The 25,165-nt window shown below is 36.1% G+C and overlaps 1 protein-coding gene and 1 long non-coding RNA gene across 5 annotated transcripts in view; one reads left to right on the plus strand and one right to left on the minus strand.

Moving 5' to 3' along the window:
• The window catches only part of Sema3e (semaphorin 3E), a 233,450-nt gene that overhangs the window by 187,092 nt on the left and 21,193 nt on the right, over positions 1 to 25,165 (plus strand). For all 4 annotated transcript variants that reach the window (XM_031380019.1, XM_031380021.1, XM_031380020.1 and 1 more), the window contains 9 exons: positions 7,180 to 7,299; positions 8,440 to 8,582; positions 10,085 to 10,199; positions 10,602 to 10,671; positions 14,025 to 14,169; positions 16,465 to 16,687; positions 19,453 to 19,544; positions 21,909 to 21,950; positions 22,134 to 22,300. In XM_031380019.1, coding sequence (XP_031235879.1) covers positions 7,180 to 7,299; positions 8,440 to 8,582; positions 10,085 to 10,199; positions 10,602 to 10,671; positions 14,025 to 14,169; positions 16,465 to 16,687; positions 19,453 to 19,544; positions 21,909 to 21,950; positions 22,134 to 22,300 — 1,117 coding nt within the window. The remainder of the gene's footprint in view (positions 1 to 7,179; positions 7,300 to 8,439; positions 8,583 to 10,084; positions 10,200 to 10,601; positions 10,672 to 14,024; positions 14,170 to 16,464; positions 16,688 to 19,452; positions 19,545 to 21,908; positions 21,951 to 22,133; positions 22,301 to 25,165) is intronic.
• On the minus strand, positions 2,802 to 7,287 carry LOC116097485. The gene is made up of 2 exons (XR_004121445.1): positions 7,065 to 7,287; positions 2,802 to 3,025 (listed from the first exon to the last, which is right to left on the minus strand). It is a non-coding gene; the product is annotated as an uncharacterized LOC116097485 (long non-coding RNA).

Consider the following 25,165-nt stretch of genomic DNA (forward strand, 5'->3'; position numbering starts at 1 on the left):
TAGTTAATCTCTGCAACTCCTTCCGTGGGTATTTGGTTCCCCCTATTAAGAAGGAATGAAATGTCCACTTTTTGGTCTTCCTTCTTCTTTTGAGTTCCCTGTGGTTTGTGGGTTGTCCTTCCTGTATTGGATGGGCACTTATTATTCAGAACGCTGAAGCATTTGTCATTATTATGAATCCTAGAGCACTTATTTATAAGATAACTAGGAAAAACCTTTGAGTTAAATAAAATAAGACAGTTGCAAATAACTATTGTGAATTGCTCATACTAGATGATTAAAATATGTATTCCTACATCATAAATAAATATTCAGAGGATTTACAATCCATTAACTAAATTCTCATTGAATTTCCTAAAATACTAAGGGCACATTAGGTCTAAACTACAAATAGAATCCCATTATAAGAATAAAGGTATACAGAAAAGTGTTTATTGCATATTTTACCTTTAAAGTGTATTTGGTTTTAAATATGATTGAGAATAGTCACATTTTCTCTCTTTTTTTGCAATTTAGAATTTGCAATTTATTATATACACAGACTTGTAATAGCAACAAGGGTTTGAGGCTGAACTATTGTGGATAGATGCTAGAATAAAATAGCATTTCAGGCTTCATGCTTTTAAATCATGAAATTATCATTAATTCTATAATATTAATATTTACCATGGTTATAACATTTATATTTAATGTTCTTAATTCTCATTACTATTAAAATTAAAATAAAAATTCAAGAATTCCTTTATTCATATAAATGTCTCTTATCAATTGATTTTTTTTCTTGCAGTCATTCTAAAAAATAATTGGTGAGTTTGAGGAGAGGCACAGAGGAATTTGAGGATAGAGCCGAAGAGACAAATTATTTAATTACTCTATTGATGAGTGAAATTCTTAAAAAAAAAAAAAAAAAATTCACATAAAAATAAATCCAGTCTTATATCGAGAACTTTCTATTATATTTCATAGTATTTAACAGCTAAAGCAAAGTTTAGATATACGGGATTGTTAATTTATTAAGGTGTTCATTGGTTCAATACTTGTTCATTTAGCCTCATCAGTAACCCAGCCATTAGTAAAGTACAATCTCAAGTACACAAAGAGCCGCCTGAAACACAGCAGGATGGTTGGTATGTTAGAAGTAAGCATGGTGCTCATGCTGGTGGGACCAAGCAGTCAAGAAAGGCCCTGTGGAGGAATTGAGCCACAGCCATTTACATGGTAGCCCAGGGAGTCAAGGTGAGACCCAGTGGTTTTCACAGGTAACCAGTACGTTAAGACAATAAACGGGTTTCTTAGGGTCAAACTGAAGATTTAGAGCTGGACATTGAGCTTGATTCCAGTGCAGAATAACATCCATCACAATGTTACCTATGTGTAGAGATTAGTATTGAGTATAATAAGTTATATCCTCCTGTCAAAATGCACTGAAAACATGTCTTATATTCTTGTATAACTAATTAGCTACCTAATATTAATGCATCACTTACCATTCAAATCTAGTTCTATAACAACTAAAAACGACATTTGGCATAAAAATCAACTTGTCTTTATTCAAAACATCAAAATATATTGGACATAAGTTAAAACTTGGTCTAAGAGGATATAGAAATTTAAAGACTTGGTTGTTTAACTAAAAGACATTTTACTTGGTTGAAACACTAAAAGACATTTTACTCCATATATGAATCTACTTCCTTTTTGAAATAAGGAAAATAACATTAATTTAGATGTCATTTGTTTCATTCTAGGAATTACAAAATACTGACTTGACATTTTGATGACACCAAATATTTATACTTTTAAGAAGGATTTTTAAAAAAATATTTACTTTCTTTAAGTATTCATTTTTCTTTAATATAACATAGAATAGCTTCTCTCATTTAATTATTTATTAATCATACCTAAAGCTTAATTCTAATTTATTTATATTTCTTGATAATGTACTATCTTTCTTTAAGGTTTGTATGGGGGGAGGCAGGGAATGGGTTGCCAAACACAGGACCCACTATTATAGCTTGATTTTGTTTTTTGTTTTATTTTTCCACAATGATAATAAGACATGAAAGCAGAGACGTTTTCTTCTGAGGATCAGCTAACATGCCAAACAAAACCATTTGTTTGTTTCCACAGCTTACGGTGTTTAGCACCTGGTTAGCTCCTTTGAAGTTTAAATTAAAAAAGTTTATATTTAGTTATTTGAATTTTCATGAAGTATTTTCTTTCATCTAACTACAAAAAGAGAAATTGGGTAAAAATGAAAATGTATATCTTGGAGCATGCCTATATAAGACATTATTTGCTATCATAGCGCTGCCATCTACTGGCCAATATGGTTATTGTTTGGCCTTGATCAAGACAAACAGAACTTTGAAACTGAAGGAAAGGAAAATAATCATAATATTTTAAAGACCTAGTCCTCATAGAAATAGATCTGTATTTTAACATAGATTCTTTTTTAATCTAATGTCCTTATTATCACACCTCGCACTTTGCATATGTTGATACTTGACACGAACACAGCAGACCTCTCTCCTTATTAAAACTTGCTTTCTTGAGGAAGTTGAATATAGATCTGAGGGCGAGAGGAGCAAACTATGCACGTGACACTTTTCACTCTGATTGCTGACTGTGGACATTCTGCTCACTTGTTTTCCCATTTCTTGCTTGCTTTATGAAAATTATATCCTCAAGTGAAGTCCCGTGAGCCCATCCTTTATTCAAGCTGGAATATTTACTGGTGTGTGCGTGGGAAGTTACTCGTATCCAAGCTGTCGAGTGTTCAGAGATGCACAGTACCACTGTCATATGCAGAAGATTTTATTTTACAGGTGTTCTCAGGGTTCTCTAACTCTGATGATCTTTCTTTTCTGCAGTGTTCCCTGATCCTTTGTAGATGTCGCATGTGGGGATTGGTACTTCAGAGTCACGAAGTCTGTCCTTTGATCAGTTATAAATTTCTGTAAGAACCTCTGTTCATGGCAGAAAGACATTTCTCTGATAACCAGATAACCAGAGCTGCTCTGATCTGTGGCAATTAAGAATATAGAAACAGTTGGATACGGGGTTAATTTACCAGATGATAATAGTGTTTTCTTCTCTAAGATCTGTGACATCTCTATCTATGGGCTCCTGCCTAGGCTTACAGTCACAGGCATGAGCTGCCGCCAGCTGAGCAGTTCTCAAGCCTAATGAGACAGCTGTTAGCTACTCTAAGACATCAGTGCTAGGATTGTCTTGTTGGGCGTACCTGGGTGGGCTGATCATTACTGTAGTTTATAGGATAAACTATAATCATTGATGGCTACAAGGGAGAGAGATCTGGTGTTCTGTAGGGTCTCCTGATTGCCTGTGCTCAAGAGTTCAACCCTACCTATATTTCTGAACACATGATCCATGTTAAATGTGGTCTGTAGAAGACAGACACATAAAAATACACACACACACACACACACACACACACACACACACACATGAATACATTTGTATACAACAACAAATAGCTACCAAAAATAGCATAAATTTGAGAGATGGATGTTGGGGAAGTGTAGGATAAGTTAAAAGTGGGAGAGGTTTATAGAATGGTGTCATATATATATATACCTATATATGTAAATAACTATACACATAATATATAATTTGTCAGTATATAGCTATATTATTTGTTGTATGGTATATTATATATTACATTATATATAACAATATGTACAAATATATAATATATACTACATTATAGGATATATATAATATTATATGATATATAATATTTTTATATAGTTAGTACATGTCATTAAAGTAGCAGTTGTCCCTCCAAAATAAAGCAAAACATCGCTGTAACATTTTTGAAAAAGACAATAGCTCTTATATTAAAAGTAAATTTGACAAGATGGTGAATATATGTCCAGAATGAAGAGCAGGCTGCTAAGAAGAAAGCTCTCTGCAGTCAGGAGCCGCTTTTACTCTGTCCACCGCTTGTCCCACCCTTACGGACTTTTACTCTGTCCACTGCTTGCCCCACCCTTACGGACTTTGGTTATTTACCTGCACATAGCCCAAGAGGATAATTTCTTAGAAATACCAAAGTCCTGGCTACAGAATTGTGATATCTAGACTTAATAAAAGGTCAAATATTTAAGTTAGAGTTCATAGTATACGTTTCTACTTAGTCTGTTTCAAGATAGCATTTGAAAATTATGTTTGCCTAGTTTAAAACTAAATCTTTAAATAAATGACATGCTTTGCTGTAGCATGCAGATAGGAAACTGAAAATAAATAACCAAACCAAGCAAAAGTGAATTATTTTGTGAGACTACATTTACTTTTACAATATATAGTTTTTTCATATATAGTTTTCATATATAGTTTTGTGTGTTTTGAAGACAAAAGGGTCTTATTTATATTTGCTATTTTAAAAAATAACGAAAATTTGTTTATTGCAATAATACTTATAAATAGTTCTTTTAAAACTTCAAGTTTGATTTATGAATCCTAGCCTATTTCTCACTGGTATAACAAAACAATTATTTTTTTATTGGAAATAAACATCTTTATAAATTGCCTTTTATACACCTCAGTTGGCTACTTTTCAAACTTTCTACCATATAAATGCATGTGATAATTTGAATTTTCTTCTTTTTTCTTTCTTTTTTTAAATTCCAGATTTTATCCCCTTACCCATCCACCACCAGACTGTTCCACATACCATACCTCCTCCCCACTCCCTGTCTCCATGAGGATGTACCCATCACCCACCTAACCAGACCTCTAAACTCCCTGGGGCCTCCAGTCTTTTGAGGGTTAGGTGCATCATCTCTAAATGAACCCAGACCTGGCAGTCCTCTGCTGTATGTGTGTTGGTGGCTTCATGTCAGCTGGTGTATGCTGCCTGTTTGGTGGCTCAGTGTCTGAGAGATCTTGGGGGTCCAGGTTAATTGAGACTGCTGGTCCTCCTACAGGGTCGCCCTTCTCCTCAGCTTCTTCCAGCTTTTCCCTAACTCATCCACAGGGGTTAGCAGATTCTGTCCATTGACTAGCTGTAAATATCTGCAGCTGCAGTTGCAGCTGCTTGTTGGGTTTTTCGCAGGGCAGTCATGACAGGTTCCTTTTTGTGAGTGCTCCATAGCCTCAGTAATAGTGTCAGGCCTTGGGACCTCCCCTTGAGCTGGATCCCTCTTTGGGCCTGTCACTGGACCTTTTTTCCCCTCAGTCTCTTCTCCATTTCCATCCCTAATAAAAAGTTTTAGTAAAGTTTTATGTTAGACAAAAAACAACAACACAAACTCTGAAACAAATGTAATAAATCAAGTTTGTAGGCAGTATCTCCAGTTTTCACAATTGAGTTAATATTTTTGGTTACATTTTTTTTTTTAGATTTATTTATTTTATGTGTGTGAGTACACTTTTGCTGTCTTCAGACACACCAGAAGAGGGCATCAGATTCCATTACAGATGGTTGTGAACCACCTTGTTGTTGCTGGGAATTGAACTCAGGACCCCTGGAAAAGCAGTCAGTGCTCTTGACTGCTGAGCCATCTCTCCAGCCCCTTGTTAAATTTTTCATAGTGGTAACATTGTTTGTATTAGTTTCAAGTCTTACAGCAAAAATGACACATTATTTTAGAAACTTGATTATTGTGAGCTTTCTCAAACTTTGAAGTTGTTTAAATCACAAGTGTACACTTGGGAACACATTGTCCTTAGTTATTTGAAGAGCATCACTAGAGGCCGAGGAGGCTGACTTAGTAAAGAGCTTCCGCACGGGTTTGACAACTTGTGTTTGAACCTCAGTATCTAAACAGCACAGCCTGGCATGCCCTTTTAACTAATATGCTTAGGAAGCACAGACAGGAAGATCAGTAGGTCTCACTGTTTGCTCATCCTAGCTGAGTCAGTGAGCCCAAGTCCCAGTGAAAGAACTTGTCTCAGGTAGTGAAGAAAATGATGATGATGATGATGATGATGATGATGATGATGATGATGATGATGATGATGATGAAAACAAAAGAAAGACAAGAAAAAATAAGATATACAAGGAGTACCACCCAAATTTGACCTCTGGCTTCTACATACTGGCAAACACATTTGCAGCCTAGTGCATGCCAGCACACACGCATAGGTATGTATACCCAAGCGTAAGAAAAAAAAAAAGTATCTTTGAAGCATCGTCTTTTTGGTATTTATTTTCAGTGCCAGCTACAGTTCTGGGCACACAGCAAGGGAATGATTTAACCATTCTAAATGAAGTTCCTATTTCCAGAGATATGCTGTGACTCTTTGCTTCTTTGCCAGAGACATTCATCTGGGACAGATCAGGACAGAGAGACTAGGCGTGCCCAGAACAGGCCTCCTGGGCCCGCTCATGCACACCGACTACACTCTGTGGTTATGAGAAGGAAAAACATTCAAAGTCCCCATGCCTCATAGGTGATAACATTTCTAAGGTCCAGTCATGCCCTCATGTTTCCTATTTTAGAAAAGAATGTCGTCCTCTCCTCCTAAGCTGCCGTTAATGTCTTCATTTCTTTCTCTAAACACCCATTGCGGAGTTTTCGAGGTCCCACATACATTTGACTAATCCCAGGACCTCGTTTTAACCCTGCAGCTTGTCCTCGCGCTGCAGCTAAGGTCAGTCAGCCAGCGGCTGACTGTCTTTTTTACCAGTCTCCTCTGACTCAGCTATACACCCACGTACTGGATGATTGTAGACACTTCCACAGACTTTGTACTTATCATACTAAAATCATTGTAAAATCATATTAAAGTCATCAGATTTGATGTAAGAAGCACTTGAATTCACTGAATCACACATTATCCCCGTACAACGATAACGATAAAACAGTTGGTATCGAGGTTGGAAAAGTTAGCTAAAATAAGAGGAGCGGAGACAATGTCACAAATAGGCCTCAGCCTTCACCAGTGTCCCCAAGCGCTTTTCCCCAAACACTGAGGGCTGCTTTTCTGGTTCAGAAAGAAAATGGTGCCCGGAATTCAGCACGAAGAGGCAAGCGGGGCTTGCCGCCCAGCTTCAGCTTCGTGGTTGTTTCATTCCTGCCCTAAGCGGTACTTACTGTTGATAAGCTCGCGTTGAACGTGTGTTGAACTGGTAACCTAACAGTGGCTTCTACCTCACCCTCGGATTGCGGGGCAGACACTCACTTGTTTACCCCTGGGTCGCCTCTGCAGGTAATGAACTGTTTGCTGGACTCTACAGTGACTACTGGGGCAGAGACTCGGCCATCTTCCGCAGCATGGGGAAGCTAGGTCACATTCGCACTGAGCATGACGATGAGCGGCTACTGAAAGGTAGAAGTGAGGAATCGGAATGCAAAGCAAGTCTACCGTCCGTGACTCAGTGTGCGATTTTGATAATAAAAATATTAACTCAAAATAGCCTTTATAACTACCATATTCTCGAGTCCAAAATACATATGTTGTTTATCACTTTATATTTAAAATACTCTAATTATGCAGTAAGTTTATTATACTCTTAGATATCAAGAGTTAACTGAAATGAATAAGCTGAATATATGAAAAGTAGAGACTCATTTAATAGCTTCTGCCTATCTCATTGATTGGCATCATTGCTGGTACCGTGATGGCGCCCCCTACTTGCTTTAATAGGATCATGCTGTACTTTCGAGATAAATAAAACTTTAGGAGTATCACTTGCCACTCCCTAACCAGAATTCCAGAAATATATAAATATACATATACATATACATACATGCATGCATACACATATATAAGCTTACATATAAATTTATACATATATAAACATACATATTCCATATGTGTTCATATATATGTGAGTTTTATATTTTGTCACATACTGGTGTATCTGGGAGTGAAGATACCAGATTCTATTAGGCATATTCATAATTTCCAGAAGTCCATTCAGCATGCATATGTATTATCTTTAAATTCTTGGTACCATATGACTCAAAGCCACCTACTCAGGTTCTGTAGCCTATAAAGGCAAAACTTTAAATTTCTCACTTTAAAAATAAGTGATCATCCATTAGATTTATTGATGTTATGTATAAATTAAAAATAAATAACAAGCTACTTTTAAATTTTAATATGGAGCTTACATGTTCATTTACTTTATATAGATTGAGAAGAAATTCATAGATTGTTTTCATAATGCTTCCTGCTTTTCTTCACTAAATATATTTTGTTTGCAACATATATTATAATGTTTTCTGAAGTTATAACTGTCATGTTTTCTATTTCAATTGCATTTTAAAAGTCTATTGATTTGCACATAAAATGAGAATAATGATCTAGGTTTCAATAATCATCTAAAACTTCGAAGATCATTTGTATTTTCTCACTAGTGGAAGAAACTTTGACAATTAGTTGATAAATAATTTATGGGGGTGACTTTGTCATTATACCATTACATGTATAATTTTTTACTTTTGTATGTTTCTTTTTCTGTAGAGCCAAAATTTGTAGGTTCATATATGATTCCTGATAATGAAGACCGAGATGACAACAAAATGTACTTCTTCTTTACTGAGAAGGCGCTGGAGGCGGAGAACAACGCTCACACAATCTACACCCGAGTGGGGCGACTGTGCGTGGTGAGGCTGGCACAGCCCTGGCACTGTGCCTTACTACCTCAGTTTACCTCGCTCACCTCCCTCTGTACAGCCAGGCCTTTGTTATATTGCTTTACATTGTGTTACCATTTCATTGGTTCTTTTGAGAGTCTCATACAGCACGCTTTCATCATATTTGTCTCCTGTCTCTCAACCCTCCACAGTCTACAGCCCTTTCTTACTCATGCAGTTTTGTGTTCTCTGTAGTCTTCTACTAGAAATGCATGACATCTTGTAATATTCTGTAGACTTTCTTAACTTGGGATATACTAAACCAAGGTTACTGTTATATCTATAATAACTCCACTGCTAATGAAAGTTTCACTGTAAAACAGGCTTAACTTTGATAAGTTTCCTCAGTTTCAAAGCTATGCTAAATAGAAGTCTAAAATTAGCATTTAATCCCAAATAAAAGCTTGTTCTATTTTTAAAAATGCTATATATATATATTTATTAGTTTGCTTGTGTTCATATATGTCTCTGTGTATATTATTGCTTATGCTTGCCATAGCATATGCATGGGTGATAAAGTTCTCTTCTCACATGCCATCATTTGGGCACTGGGGATTGAATTCCGATCCTCTGGCTTTGTTGCAGATCTCTTAACTTTTGGAGCCATCATGTTGGCCCAATTCCACTCTATTTTTAAATTTGATTTAACCATTTTTGTTATTAGGATCACCATCTTTTGGGGCTATATATGCCTGGGTATGAACCATTCAGTTGCTCAGTTCTGGAGTAAAATACAAAACAGAAACAAAACTTGAAGAAGTGCAGTTGCTTTGGCATTTAGGAAATTATTTAGTAAAAAATAGCATACATTATATATAAATACAAACATATGCAGCTGACAACAATCTTGAACTCCTAAGTGTAGGGATTACAAAGAGTAGGTTATGAGGCAAGTAAGAAAGCTTGCCTCATAAGCTTTCTTTCCCAAGGGAAGTAAAAGGAATGATCCATCCAAATTTTTGAGACAGGGTTACTACATCAAAAGCTACCATTCCATCTAGAAAAGACAACCTTATTAATACGTATGATAATGAGACAATATATTGAAAGTAATTGAGTGAAAGTACTGTACCAAGAGGCTGCAGAAATAGCTTAGCAGTTAAGAGTACTCACTCGCTGCGTTTGCAGAGGAGCTCAATTTACTCCTGAGCACCCAAGGCCCACAGTTCATGACCACCTGGGTGTCTCCAACCATGGGGATCCGATGACCTCTCCTGGCTGGAGCACCCTCATACACAGTGCTCAGACCTGCACTCGATGAAACTAAACTTAAAACGATCTTTGTTTTAAAAAGTATTGCATTAATAAGGCAACACAAGGGAGAAATGAGAAAGCATTATTTGCTTTCTGAGAATTTTGCTCAATATTCCTATATAAATATAAAGAGCCATAGCATCTGCTCATTTTACCATATTAAACCTTGGTTAGTAAATGTCCTTGAAGTGCTCATTTGCCCATTTTGTTTTTCACAGAATGACATGGGAGGGCAGAGAATCCTGGTGAATAAATGGAGCACATTCCTGAAAGCACGGCTGGTTTGCTCAGTACCAGGAATGAATGGAATTGACACATACTTTGATGAACTAGGTAACAATTACTGGAGGATCTACCTTTCACTCTTCTGTGTGCATGCTTCTCTGTAACCATCACTCTCTTAGACATAGGTGAAAGATATGTCTCCTATGGTATCTGAGCTCTATACCAAAGATTTGTATCTATTCATTTTGATCCAGTCACCTCCTAAGGCGAAGGATTACAGGACAAAGAGTCTCATCCTCTTCTGTAGAGGAGCACTATTAGGTCCTTCGCTGTCATTCAGCTTAAGTCACCCAGCGGAAAGCAATGGTTCACTGTTCTATCCACAGCTATAGAATGGAAAATCGGCTCCTAAAAATCTACAATTCTGAACTAATTTATTTAAATACATTTTCTTTGCATGAGTCGAAGGTTAAAAATCCAATATGATGGAATGGTTTTTCACTCTTTCAGAGGATGTGTTTTTACTGCCAACCAGAGATCCTAAGAATCCAGTGATATTTGGACTGTTTAATACTACCAGGTGAGAAATGTATAGTAAAACACTCTAGAAGAAGATTCATCATACTGCAGTTCCTTTCATGGTGTACATGACTCAGAAACACTGCTGACCCTGTTGTCATTCCCATCCTCTGCACCCTTTTAGTGACCAGCTTCTCTTGCTTTCCCCGCAACTGCAGCTGTCTGTCAACTTCAAAGCCACAATCTCAGTCTAGACCTTATTGATTTGTTTGTAGTATCCTAGCATCCTCATGCAACCACACCCCCAATCCCTTTAATTACTCATGGGCAACCATTTGACACTTTTGATTGGTTAGGTTATGAGATATTACTTGTACGCTGTAGGTCTAGGGTAATTCTCTTATTTATTTCTCAGATGAAAATTTCCAGTCCATTTAGGCTTTCAAAGTGCTCCAGTAACTGTTCAGCTCCAGTTTGGGAGCATTTTTTTTTTTAATCTATGATTTTTCCCATGACAAATAATACCTTGACAGGTCTCAGGATTTACATTGGCAGTTCTTAGCATTGGGTCTTTTATTTACTGTTATTGTTGGAAATGACTCTACCTTCCCACTTCAGTTTATATCAGTGCTGTGGTAGGTAAAAGCAACTTTTATTCACCTGATGTAATTGTTGTCTCTGAGGCTACTGCTTCCAACTGCTAACCTAGCCCTAGTCCTAGAACCTTCTAGCCTCTATACAGTCTTATCTAGGCCTAGAACGTTTTCAGCCTTACTGTGGAATAAGCTCACCCATTCCTGACCTGATCTCTGGTCAGCTGTTCTTAATCCTCTCCAAGATGACTAGTTCAATCTGGCTTCTCTCTGTTTCTCATTGAATTATTCTCTCTGACCTCACAGTAACTTTGGCAATTTGGTCCAATCTGTCTTTTTCTCATTCTCTGGTTTGTCCTATCTTCACCTGTGTCTAGCTGGTTTTCTCTCTGCAACTTGTATCTGTACAACTACTCCCTCTCCTTCTCTCTCTCTGGGTTGCTCTCTCTTAAGTACCCTCTCTTTCTTTCTGTTCTCAAGACAGTTGGGCATATCCTATTCTGGCAAATCTTTCTGTGATTTGTCACTTTGCCACTCAATTAGACATCACTTTCAAACTTGGATGCAAACTACAAATTAACTTTATCTTCATTGTTTGGGATAAAAGATGTGTACTGAGGCTGAGCCACATCACAATTAGAAATAGGTTTCTCCAGTAAACAACACAATCTCAGATTCCCAGGGTGGTCAAGTATCCCACAACACTAATACTTGCTATGCTTGTCCAAGATGTAATCCTGAGTCGGGAATGTCCTCACACCTTTGCGCCTGTTGTCTTCATCCTCTGTAGACTCACGCGGGACAAGCCCTCGCCATCGCTCTCCCTCTGACAATGCACTGCTCAAGTTTAAAACTTATAGATATGTTTCTCCTTTGCGTTTTTGAATTTCATATATCTATGGAAGTGTACTATAAAGTAATATATCACATACATTCATATGTGAAATAAATACTCCTAGAATGGATTTCAGTTGGAAGTTATAGACACAATTTCTTGAGTGATATTTAAAGGAAAATAGTAGCAAAGAATAAAGAAGAAAATATCTCAGTATTTCAGTAGAAAGGGACTGATATTACTCAGTACTCAATCACCAATGACTTAACTACAGATTGCAATACGAGCCTGTACCTGGTGCCTACTTGGGGTCTTTCCAGGCTTTTGCTTGGGTTTTCAGCAGGTGTTTTTTAGTGATCACTTTGAATTGAAAAGCTCTTTGAACAAGTATCTCATTGTAACAAGACCTTTTCTTCCATAGACTAATATGGAAAACAGTTCTTTCTAATAACTACACTTTGATATAAATTTAAAAAGTTATCATATATTGGTAGGCAACACAGTACACAAGCAGTCCTCTTTACTTCACTTTTCTTACGCCAAAAAATAATTTTTGAATCACATGATAATTCTTTAAATGATAAACTCTATGAAATGATCTGTATATTTTCCATTGGTTAAAAAATGATCAGTTTAAAAGCAAATCTCCAAAATAATAGCATATTGGATCACTCAGAGAAATCAAAGCCATGATTTCCTCCCATGATTTCAACTTTGTTCAATTTATATATAAATCTGAGAGGGGAAAAAAGCTCCCAGCTGTACCTGCCACTAAGGCTGATATTTGTAGAATAGTGATCAAAGGTTTATTGCCACTTCAGCTGAGACTGTCTAGTTTTTGCCAGTATCACAGGCATTTCCAATTGCTTCAAGGTGTGTTATAAAATGTGTGAATTGATGTCCTCAGACAGTAACATGACTGCTGTTCTACAGCTGGCCCAGGGTGCAGGAAATACATTTGCACAGAGTTTACATTTACTAAAGCCCCTTCACAAACATCATTTATTTTAATTCACATATTGTGGAGGCTGCAGAATGGTGAACTTCTTTAAAATGATGGCTCTCTGTTCAAGTAATACAGCACTAACTTTTCACTAGATGTGATTTCAGATGCTTGTAATGACTTGTATTAAACGTTAATCTTATTCCTCTGAAAGTAGAGCTACTTTCCATTTTAAAAATCATTGATCTCTGTGGCATATACATATCAAGTATCTAAGTTTTATGTAATCTTTCCATAACTGAACAAATCACAAAACAGCATGCTGAAAAGTAGGGCAAAGGCCACCAGGAAAATCTAGTAAAATCCAAAAGAATTTGTAGTAAAATTAACAGCATGATGATTAAGGGAACACTATTTACATTCAAGAAGTGATAACTAGAAATACTCTCTTTAAACGACAAATTCAAATTGCTATTAATCTCTAAAAGGACATTCAAAGGGAAGCTGGAAAGATGGCTTATCAGGAAAAGAACTTGTGTCCAAGCCTAACAACTTGAGTTTGATCTTTAGAACCCACATGATTGAAGGAAAGAATTGACTCTTGAAAAATGCCAGTGACTCGGCATATACACTGTAGCCATGCCATCCCCAAAGAAGTATGTGTGTGTTTGTGTGTGTGTGTGTGTGTGTGTGTGTGTGTGTGTGAGAGAGAGAGAGAGAGAGAGAGAGAGAGAGAGAGAGAGAGAGAGAGAGGAAGAATAAAGTAAAAACAATTCAAATAAATTTAAAAACACAATATAGGACTTAACAATTACAAAGTGAAGATGCACAATTTTATCCTTAAAATGTCATTCACACATTTAGACAGTGAGAAATGAAGGAATGATAAAGTCTTTCAGTCTCACTACTTAAAGTTAAGTAGTTAAGATTTCTAGAATATTCTATAAGTGCTTTTTACTCAAAAGACTTAATGCTAATGTATATATATATTTATTTATTTACTGATGTATTTGACCAAGTGATTTCTTAATTTTTATTTTCAGCAATATATTTAGAGGACATGCTATATGTGTGTATCACATGTCAAGTATCCGGGAAGCCTTTAATGGCCCATATGCTCATAAAGAAGGCCCTGAATACCACTGGTCACTGTATGAAGGAAGAGTCCCCTACCCAAGGCCTGGCTCTGTAAGTGTAACAGTGTGTAAGTTAACACACTGTTCTTATGTTTGAAGGCTTCGTTTCATGTATTCTGTCTTACTTTGCAGTTAAAGTGCTTAAGAATTTCTAGAGGAATGTTCCAACAGTAAAGAGCTAACAATGCATGTTGAATTTTATGCTAATTATTTAATGCAAGGGACATAATCTTTAGTGACTACATCTTAGCAGCATTATAAAGTATGTCCCCACATATACCCCAGTTCAATAGCAGCAACTGAATTTTCAGTTTTAGGGGTTCTGGTAAGCATGGAAATATTCAATAAAATAGGAATAGTATAGTTTTCTTTGAGACTTGAGAGGATAATTAGTACCACATATCACTTTAAAACAAAAAAATCCTTTTCAGTTTTACTATTTTAATATCTGTATGCAGTTCTGGATTCCCCAGGACAGACTTGCTCATTAGTTGTTCTGTCCTTTGTCTCTTTAATCTTTCTACCAAAGCTCCAAATATTTATATCAATTTCTGCACTTTTTTACTAGGACATGTCTAAAACTCTAAATAATGAAGATGATGATATAGATTTAGATCATGGATCACATAGGCAACTAGGTTGGAAAACGGTCCACCATGGTGTATTTTATGTGAGTCACAGTGTGCAAACATTTAGCTTGTCAAGCAGGTCCATATCTTCACTTTAGCAAGCAGCTGGTGAGATTGAGAGTCTATGCTGATTCCATGATTGCCACAAACTCATAGAGAAACCATTTTTGTAGAGCCAAAGCTCCGAATGACAGCAAACCTCACCTCCATTAGCAAGTGTAAAGCTTTATCATGATAATCACCTTCACTGACTTAAAATGATTACTCCCAGTAAGACATAAAGTATATTTTATTTCACTTTATTGCTTGAAATTGCAATTTAAATGGGGAGCCCCAGTCCTGTGGCTTAGCTGAAAATGCTTCTTGAAACCACATGGCCTTAGAAAAGGTTGGAGGAAGTGATTGGTTGTTGAACTTCTTCCAAGGTAGACCAAAATGTTTCCAATAACTCATTGTGCAACTGCAAGCAAGTGCACAATTCATGCCAAATTCAGGCATATGGACTGATTTTTAAAAACAAACAATTATAAATGTCCCCTATATGGAACCTGGTTACTTAACTACTGCATTTATACATTAAATTAGAAAAAACCCAAGGTATTCTTATGCTATGCTGATTCTGGAGGGACACATGTGAAAGTGAGAAGCAGTTGTTGGCAAGCAAAGATCAGCGTGAGTGCTCCAAGCAGTACTCCTCAGGATGCTACGGACTTGTATGTTTTAGCATGGCAACATGTAAGAGCATGTAACTGGTTTCTTTTTGTCAGTTTCAAATATGTATGAAATAATACAAAGTCATGCAGATGTCAGCACAAGGCAAAGAGTTTGTCTTCTTAGTTAGTGGTGATGGAATTGAAATAACTCCGTACTAAAATGCTAGAATTCCGAGTTAGAAAGCAGAAACATCACCACATGACCACAAAAATTTCAGTAATAAGAAACCTATTTCGTACAATTATAGTCAGTTTATTCATTCATTCATTTATTTTTAAAGGCAAAGTCTCACTTTGTAGCTCAGACTGGTTTAGCCATGGGATCCTCCACCCCTCAGCTCCTCAGAGCTGGTGCACACCTTGCTAAGCTATGATCTTGTTGTAGATCTTTAAAACTTTAAACATTATCATTTATTACCAATAGTCGTGTTTTTTGGTGTATGGTTGGTCCTTCCTTACTCATTTCCTCTTTTCTTTTCATTTTTCTTTCTTTTTCTATTCTCTTTCCGTTTTCTTTTCTCTCTTTTTTTTTGTGCTGCTTTATATGAATATAATGAATCCAGGGCTCCACATATTCAAGTACTCTACAACTAAACCACACAATACAGCAAATGATGGTCTCTTCAGTCTATAATTTGACTTCAAATAAGAAACAAAATTTAAAACCATAAAAATATTTTGCTCATTCATATTTTTGCATTCATTTGCCATCCACAAATTTTCCTGTACTGTATATATTTTCCATTCTATGGAACTCAATGTTCTCCATGTCTTTTCAATGATGCATTTTAAAGATAACTTAGGTATCTTTTGAAATTTTAAGACTGAATCCATTTCAACAACAAAAGACATAGGGCACCTGTACACTACTGAATGCACTGTTCATTGTGGGAGACTGGTTGGCTTGTGTAATTCTTGTTGTTGGCGGTCACATGTCTGCTTTCTGGGTGTTAAAGAAAACAAAACAAAACAAAACAAAACCGTATTAACCCATGTGTATTTCAGTGTGCTAGCAAAGTGAATGGAGGCAAGTATGGAACCACCAAAGACTACCCCGACGACGCCATCCGATTCGCAAGGATGCATCCACTAATGTATCAGCCCATAAAACCTGTTCATAAAAAACCAATACTAGTAAAAACAGATGGAAAATATAACCTGAGGCAACTAGCAGTGGATCGCGTGGAAGCGGAGGACGGGCAGTATGACGTTTTATTTATTGGGACAGGTAAAGTCCATCCTAAGAAAGCATTGATATGTTACAATTCACCGTCAGACAATGCGTGTTGTGGGAAATATTAAAAAAACAAAACTGCACCAACCTGCGCTATACTCAGCTATTCTCTGCCCTGGCAGTCTCGCCTCCTCTAGGCTAGCCCCAGGCTGTGGTCTTCCAGTTCTGGTTCTCTGACCTCAGAGCTGCTTGCGTGTTCCCAGCCATCTACCCCCTGTGGCTAGTGCTCACCAATTCCCCTTAACCCAGTAAATCAAAGCTCTTAGCTTATAATTAATCAGTCAGATTTATATATCAACAAATTCTCAATTCACAAGATGCCTATACAATAATTTCAGAGCCAATTGCTAATGATACAAGCTGCCCACCTAGATTAGACAAGTTATCGCAATTATTCTATCCTTTTATGATATTTATAGCTACCTGTGGCTATTTAAAGCCATGTGGAATCTGGATCGTCTTTCTCTTCCTCCATCTTCATTCCTAGTCTTCTCTCCTCTCCTTCTGCCCCTGCCTGCTCAAACTCTCACTGCTGCCTCCCTTCTCCCTGTCCAATCACAGGATTCTTGTTGTAATGATATTTAAATTAATTGGGGGAAAATTCTGCTACAAATCTGTACTAATCAGCACATGTCATGTTGTCCCACTGGCCCATTTGCACACTGATACACATGAAATTACTAAATGAATTCATACCTTCAACTAATTCCCATCATATTAGTCTTATGTATGGGAAGGAAATTGCAAATTGTTGAGTTCTGAGGAACACAATCTGCATGGTACCTTAATTTTAAAAATCCTTTTCTCTTTCTGTAACACTGCACTGACCACAGCAACGACCTTATGCAGCATTCTTAGGGGCTCTGCTCTGTCAGATGTCAAATAAGACTTTGCCTAAAAGACAATGTATTGCTAAGACCTGCTGCTCATGTTGCACCAGGCCACTGCCTATTATTTTTAAAAAGTAAAGATTTAAGCAAAGAAACGTTAAACTAAATTTAATAGACCCACAGTGTAGGCTGTATTTTATTACTGCCGATAAGGTTAATAATATTCTCTGACAGTTCAATATTATCAGCTGTAAAAAAAACTAAAATTACCTGATTGTTAGTTCTCACATGGTGGTTTCTGATTACTAAAAAAAGGGAAGAGGGTTCCAAAAGCAAGTCTGAAGTGTGATTAAAGTAATTTAAGTGTTTTATTTTAAATAACTTAGAAAGCAGAACATATATCTAACTACTCAAAAGCTATTTTTCTCATTTGATTTATCAAAGCTCATTTAGAACATTCAGGAAATATCTTCTACATCATATTTAACTCATTGATATTGTCACATTGGGACACAGTATTCTAAAAACAAAATTAAACTATTACAGACAAGGAAATTGGAAAAACTAATAAATAGTAGATTTTCCCCAATAATTATCAGGCATGAGCTCTAATATAATATTATGGTGATTATTGCAAAGTCACTGCTTCCAGATGAATAAATCAACTTTTATTTTTGCTTATTATCTGATGTCATATGTATTCTAATATGTGCTTAATTTTCAAATGTGATTTTTATTCCTTTGTTATCAGGTTAATTATAAAATAGTTTTATTAGCGCATATATAGGAATTGACAAATTCTACATATGAAGTCTCACTAAATTTTGTGGATTAATACTTCCAAAAGCCTAATATATTTTATGAACCATTATTTTTTACCCATAACTAGTTATATATATGGGTAAATTTATTTCTTATTACATTTTTAGGCAGATTGAACAAATGACATATCAGGAATAATAAAACATAAAATGAATCTAAACAAGAAATGCTGTTTTATAAAACGGCAGGCAGCTATGGAAGCTGAGCAGATGGTCATGGTTTACTGGTCTTCACTCGATGGGGCAGACTTGGCTGGCCGGAAAGCTGCAGATGCTGCTGTCTTCACATGCCTAGTGCAAAGATTAAAGGCATGTGGCTGTGTCCAGGTTGTTATAGGGCTGTTGAGGTTGAACCCACATCCTCAAGAATCCATGGCAAGCAGTTCCCACACTGAGAAATTTCCCTAGCCCATCCTTTCAAATGTATATGGCTACATGTATTTTCTCGATTCTTTGAGCTGTACAGTTTCTCTTATGTTAAAGATTTCGGGCAAACCATCTAAAGGAACAACTTATATCAAAGGAAATCAGGAGCTGAAAAAAATCTTCTAGGGCCTATGCTACTAACATATGTAGAATTTTTATTACCCAAAACCATATATTTGGAACACAGTATAAGTAGGTCTTGGAATGCAGCTCACTGGCAGTGGATGTGCCTAGTATATGATACCCTGTGTTCAACACTATCAGTAGAAAACAGTGTATGGCTTTCTTAGATGAAAGTTTATCACATGTTCTTCACATGCAGGAGGTGTGAGGAGAATATCATCTTGCCTGATGCATCACAAAAGAAACTTCTGAAATATGAGAGTTTGATCTCTGAACCTATGATTTTGTTTTTGTATTGACCTGATTATTTGAAAAATATATGTATATTATTTAAACTGTATTGACCTGATTATTTGAAAAAATATATGTATATTATTTAAGCTTTTGGCGAGGTATGCAAAAATTGATCTTTGCTAATTAAAGTTATTGGTGTATAAGTAGTCACATGAGTTTTAACTGGCAGTGATTATGTGTTTTGTGCAATCATATTTCAGTTCTGTTTGCAGTCTGAGTCCTTATTCTTTCCACATTGATTATTGCTGAATTTGCTTTTTCACAGATACAGGAATCGTGCTGAAAGTAATCACAATTTACAACCAAGAAACAGAGTGGATGGAGGAAGTCATTCTAGAGGAACTTCAAATATTCAAGGTAATGCAATCAGCAATAAGGCCAAGACTCACATAGCATGTACAATCAAAGCTGAAAACAAAGAAAACGCTGTTACACTGGTTTCAGGAGGGTTCCTCTAGAGTGTTTTGAATGCAGAGAAAATTGAAGTGAAGAATAATTTAAAATCTAGTGTTTCTATCTCATAGTCAGAATGTTCGAAACTGTCAATATTCATGTAAAAAAGTTGTCAATAACCAACCACTGTCCTAAGAGCATACTTATTGCACATGCAAATTCCAGAGCAACTACTGAAGACTCACATTTTGCATAAACATTATTAACACTGTTGCTAAGTGACACATTTCAAATAGTGCACACTGTGGCAGGAGGAGCAGGCAACATTTAACTGTAATATGTTAATTACACACAAAAAAGCCACCAAGAAATAGAAATTATATGGAGAGAATAAAACAAATTTTGACAATATATATGCACTTGTAATCAGTAGACATACGTATACTGTAAAATGTTATTAATGAATCAGATACCACATTTAAGCCCGTACATCAATACTGATTCATTTTTCTGTCCACAAGAATCTTGTAAATTTCTGATCACAATATTTTCATCTTTACAATTCATAGCCTTACTTTATGTGTGTTTCTGTTTAAAGGAACATACTCTACATCATTGATGACATACTACTGAGCTCACCATCAATAGCATTATAAGTCATGGTTGAATGAAGCTTAAGTCATACACAACTGTATATTATATCACATGTGGATTATGTCACAGTTGTTTTGAGTTTTAGAAACACTTTATAGCACATCGGCATCATACTTGGAGCACATTTTAAGCACCAAAACACTATCTAAAAGGTTACTAATACAACAAGCGAAAAACCAATACTAAATAGTCTATGAGATGGACACTTACTTAGACTAGAGACTGAAGGATTTGAAGAGTCACTATACTGATCTAGCTACAAATGTGTATATTTCATACTTTGGCTTTTTTACTGCTGTGTTGCTGTGTTTGTCTGAAAAAGAAAAGCACATGCTTCAGATATTAATGTTAGGATTACAATGTAATTCAGCAGGTAGACATATCAGAATCTACAAATGATGGTAACTAACTACATATGATTATAATGGATTTTCTTTGAAAGAACTGGTTAATGAAGAATGAGGCATTTTGTCTTTGCTATCCTTCAGACTGGGTTTCCCTTCTGCTTCTCTCTGAAATAGCCTCCCTTCTATCTAAACTCCTCCAAATACACTTGATGACTTTGCACTGTAGGCATCTATATAAGATTTAATTTCACATTGTGGACAATAGCTCTCATTTCCAGTACAAAGCTTTGTATCTTTTCCACAATAACCCTTTAGGAGAATTGCTACCTTGATGAACATATGAATAATGCCCTCTTGTACACAGAGTTCCATTGTCCAAATGTTACAAAAACATATTTACACACACACATACACACACACACACAAACAAACAAACACAAATAAATAAATAAAACAAACATACGACAAAACCTGTTAACGTGGGAGAGATGGCTCAGCCGCAAACTTTGCTACTTGTCAGTCCGAAGGTCCTGACTTTGACCCTAGGAACCTGCATGGTGGAAGAAAAGACCAGATTGCTAAAAGAAGTCCTGTCACCTCCACATATACACCATGGCACAAGGTTATGGACTCAATAAATACATTCAAAGAGTAGTTTAAAAACTAACATACACAATCAAGGAGTTTCTTTTAAAAATTAATTCTTCAAAGTATAAATATTTCCAGAGTGACTTCCATCTGCCTGACAATTGTCTGCTTGTATGATTAACATAGATTTCCTTGTGCTCATTAAAAGGCTCACCTAATAAGCAGCATTGTTAAACTAACCTGAAGGCCTCTAACTATATACCATGGACTTTTCTTTTTCTATTGTTACCCTAAGAAAATGAGGGTCTTCATTTTGGTCAAAGAATACACAGTGATTTACTGTAGTCATTTCGATACACACATGCTCCATACAGGCATGAGTTCAAGTCATTAAAAATCACAAAGTTTACTAGCCATAACAAATATTCTAAAATAAAGTTTACTTTATTATCCTAAAGATAATGAGTTTATGAATAACAAATACTATTCAAAGCAGTTACTATTTACTCCAGAGACTAGGAATAAGCTGACTGTATCTGTGGTTGTTTTTCATATCCAATTGTTCCACCCCATTGGAAAATAATTAACAGGTGTGTTTTAATCATGTTGGATTAACATAGTGATATACAAAAGCAAGAGATGCTAGCTGCAAGCATAGAATCTCCCATAACTAGTTTTACTTCTTTTTAAGCAGCTATTTCTATATTTACTAAAGATAAAACATTTTGATTCATTTTAGGATCCAGCCCCTATCATTTCTATGGAAATTTCTTCAAAAAGAGTAAGTTGCTTGCGTGTCTGAGTCTTTTCTGTTTGCTAGTTGGAACCAAAGTGTTTAAGAATGTCAACACGTGATTTATGTAAAGAAAGGTTGCTCATTATTTCTATTATTACTGTAGAAACACAGGGGCTACCTCAGGGAACTCTGTAAATTCACCTCTGCTAATCTTCTTGTTTCCTACAGCAACAGCTCTATATTGGATCAGCCTCTGCTGTGGCACAAGTCAGATTCCATCACTGTGACATGTATGGCAGTGCATGTGCTGACTGCTGCCTGGCTCGAGACCCTTACTGTGCCTGGGACGGCATATCCTGCTCCAGGTACTACCCAACAGGAGCACACTCAAAGAGGTAAGCCATTCCTCTGAATGTCTCCATTGCTCAGGAAAAAGAATAGACACACACACACACACACACACACACACATAACTGGTCTTTTTTTTTCTTTTTGTGTCCATTCAATGAAAATAAGCTTTTTTAAAAAAATCTAAACAAACTACCTTACTTATATTGTGACCATAAAGGTAAGCATTCATATGTGAAATTTTTCTTCGCATACTGTTGATGCATTACATTATGACTGATCAGACATGATTGTCCCATTTGGAGTTTTCCTTTTTATCTCACTTTGCACTAAATTTCTCCCTCCTTTTATTTTTTTCCACTGCAAGACATAATGAAGTTCAGATAAACTTAAAGGGTAGAAATGGCAAGCCACCATTCTTGAAGGATTCAGAGACTTAAAAAGAAAGTAAATAAATAAATCCTAAAACACATCCTGCAGTTTCCCATGTCCCCTCAAGCAGCTGGTCTTCATTTATTTCATTTAGAAAGTGAATATTTTAACTCCTAGCAAATGCATGACCTGTGTAATTAATGAAACGTGTGATTTAATTCAACACAAATGAAAGGTACCAAGAGACCTCTGAACTCTAATGTCTATAGCTTTATGAAGTCATTGCCATTTGCAAGGAAAAGTAAACTCAAGCTATATTTAAACAGGATTTTAGGCTCACAAAACACTTTGAAGGGTATTTTTCCACTCAAACTATATGAGATTGTATACATATTAAAAAATAAATAAGAAAAAATCTTACATAATAAGCAGGCTGCTTTTTATCTCATGAGGAATAAATAACACAGAGAACTATGTAAAATTCTCTCAGAAAGGAAATTTGTATGAATTTCAATTACTTTTGCCATTTAATTTTGGGTTATTTTTTCCAAATATATTTGGAATCAAATTGAACCTAAGTCAGTGTATTTCCTTTTAGGATCACATAAAAATTTTTCTTCTCTTCTCTTCTTTTCTTTCTCTTCTCTTCTCTTCTCTTCTCTTCTCTTCTCTTCTCTTCTCTTCTCTTCTCTTCTCTTCTCCACTCTTCTCTTCTCTTCTTCTCTCTTCCCTTCCCTTCCCTTCTCTTCCTCCTCTCCTCTCCTTTCTTCTCTCTCTCTTTCCCCTCCCTCCTTCCTTCCCTCCCGCCTTCCTTCTGTCTCATACACAAAAACATAAAAGCCCTCATCAGTTCAAAGCTTTTATTAATTTGACTCCAGGAAATTAACATTCTAAGATGGATTTAAATACAGGGTAGAATAAGCCAAAGATGAAGTGAGACTTTCAAAGAAGTGTAGGCAAAATAATTTACCAACTGTACTAAGTATGTGAGCGACTCATTTCATTTTATACAAAGACTTGTAGGAATTCCAACCCATTCCTTTTTTTTTTTTTAAACAGATAAATGAGGATAGTTTTATTTGAAATAATTGTCCAGGGATATCATGTATTTTGTTTTGTCAGCATTTAATTTGATATTTAATACTCAGTTTCCCAACCCATTCTTGAAGAATATAACTGCAATAATGCTTTAAATAATGAGGATCCTTTGTTGATCTACTGCAAGTACACTCTCCTGCAAACTTGGCATATGAAGAAACAGTACATGACCTTTGTTACAGGAAACTAAAGCCTCCGGTGGAGCCACAAGCGGCACTGGTAGTGGCTCACCTCTGGACACTGTGGGTACTTGACCAAGTGCAGTGTACAGAATGTTTTATTGCATTTTCTATAAAGCTGAGCACACTCTTATGGGATTAATTGTGCAAAGGCATGGAATGCTCAGAGGGACCATGCCAGTCCTTAACCCAGACCACGCCAGTCCTAGACCAGGAGGGAATGAAAGACCAGGGTTCATAAGAAGGGATTACTTTAAACTCATAGTTTTTAAAAATTTTGCTTAAATTTACATTGAAGTGACACAAAATACAGAGATTTATAAGCTATAATAAGATGTTGCCACATATGTAAGGAATAAATCAAGGTGAATACATTTATCTCATCAAAGCTTTATCATTTAAAATCCTCTCTTTAAACTTTTAAAATCAAGATGTGTGTGTCTATGGACAAAGGTCATTGGATGCTTCTCTAAATTCCTTTATTGTCTATCTTTAGTCATGCTACACAGGATACTTTACAAGTGTCATTTTTGATGCATTGTCATTGGCAATCATAAAACACTGTAAACCTTGCACCAATTGCTTATGACTTGTCTGCAACAATGTTAAGTTTTAACCAAGCAGTTTCCAGGGCTAGCACTTCTTCATTTGCTGTGCATCTTTTAAAAGTATGAAACCACATGGTTGGTAATATTTATAAAAATAGGTTAAAAGGGTAACTTAGAAAAGGTTAGATAAATGCACACAGAAAGCAGACACGGGATAGCAGCAAGGGATAATATGCAGAGTGTGGAGCCTTGCATATAAATGGATTAACTCAGGTCACAGTATTAGAGATCGTTCACTGTGTCAGATTCCTTTCAGCCACCACTCACTCCTGAAGTAAAAGCTTTTGGGTAAGTCCCAGCATATGGAGAGAAAATAGTTTGCTTTTATAGGATCATGTGTGCCTCAGACCCAAAGAGAAGCTGGAAGAGAAAACTGTGCATTTACATAAACATTTTTTTCTTGCTCACAGAGTGAAAATGAATCAATAGGGGAAATAACTCTACTTCACAATCTGGCTACTTCTTTAAATGGCTTTCTAAAATACACTATAATCTATGAAACTGGCTCTTCTCCTCCTCCTGGCTCGCCTTTTGTCTATTTCCAGTGTCCTCTTTAAAAGTTTCTATATAAGAAAAATATGCAGCCTTAAAGAATGCAAGGCTCTTTTGCTCAAACATTCTTCTTGTTTTGATCATAACACAGGTTTTATTTGAA

The sequence above is a fragment of the Mastomys coucha genome, unplaced genomic scaffold (assembly GCF_008632895.1).
Source record: "Mastomys coucha isolate ucsf_1 unplaced genomic scaffold, UCSF_Mcou_1 pScaffold19, whole genome shotgun sequence".
Taxonomy (NCBI): Eukaryota; Metazoa; Chordata; class Mammalia; order Rodentia; family Muridae; genus Mastomys; species Mastomys coucha.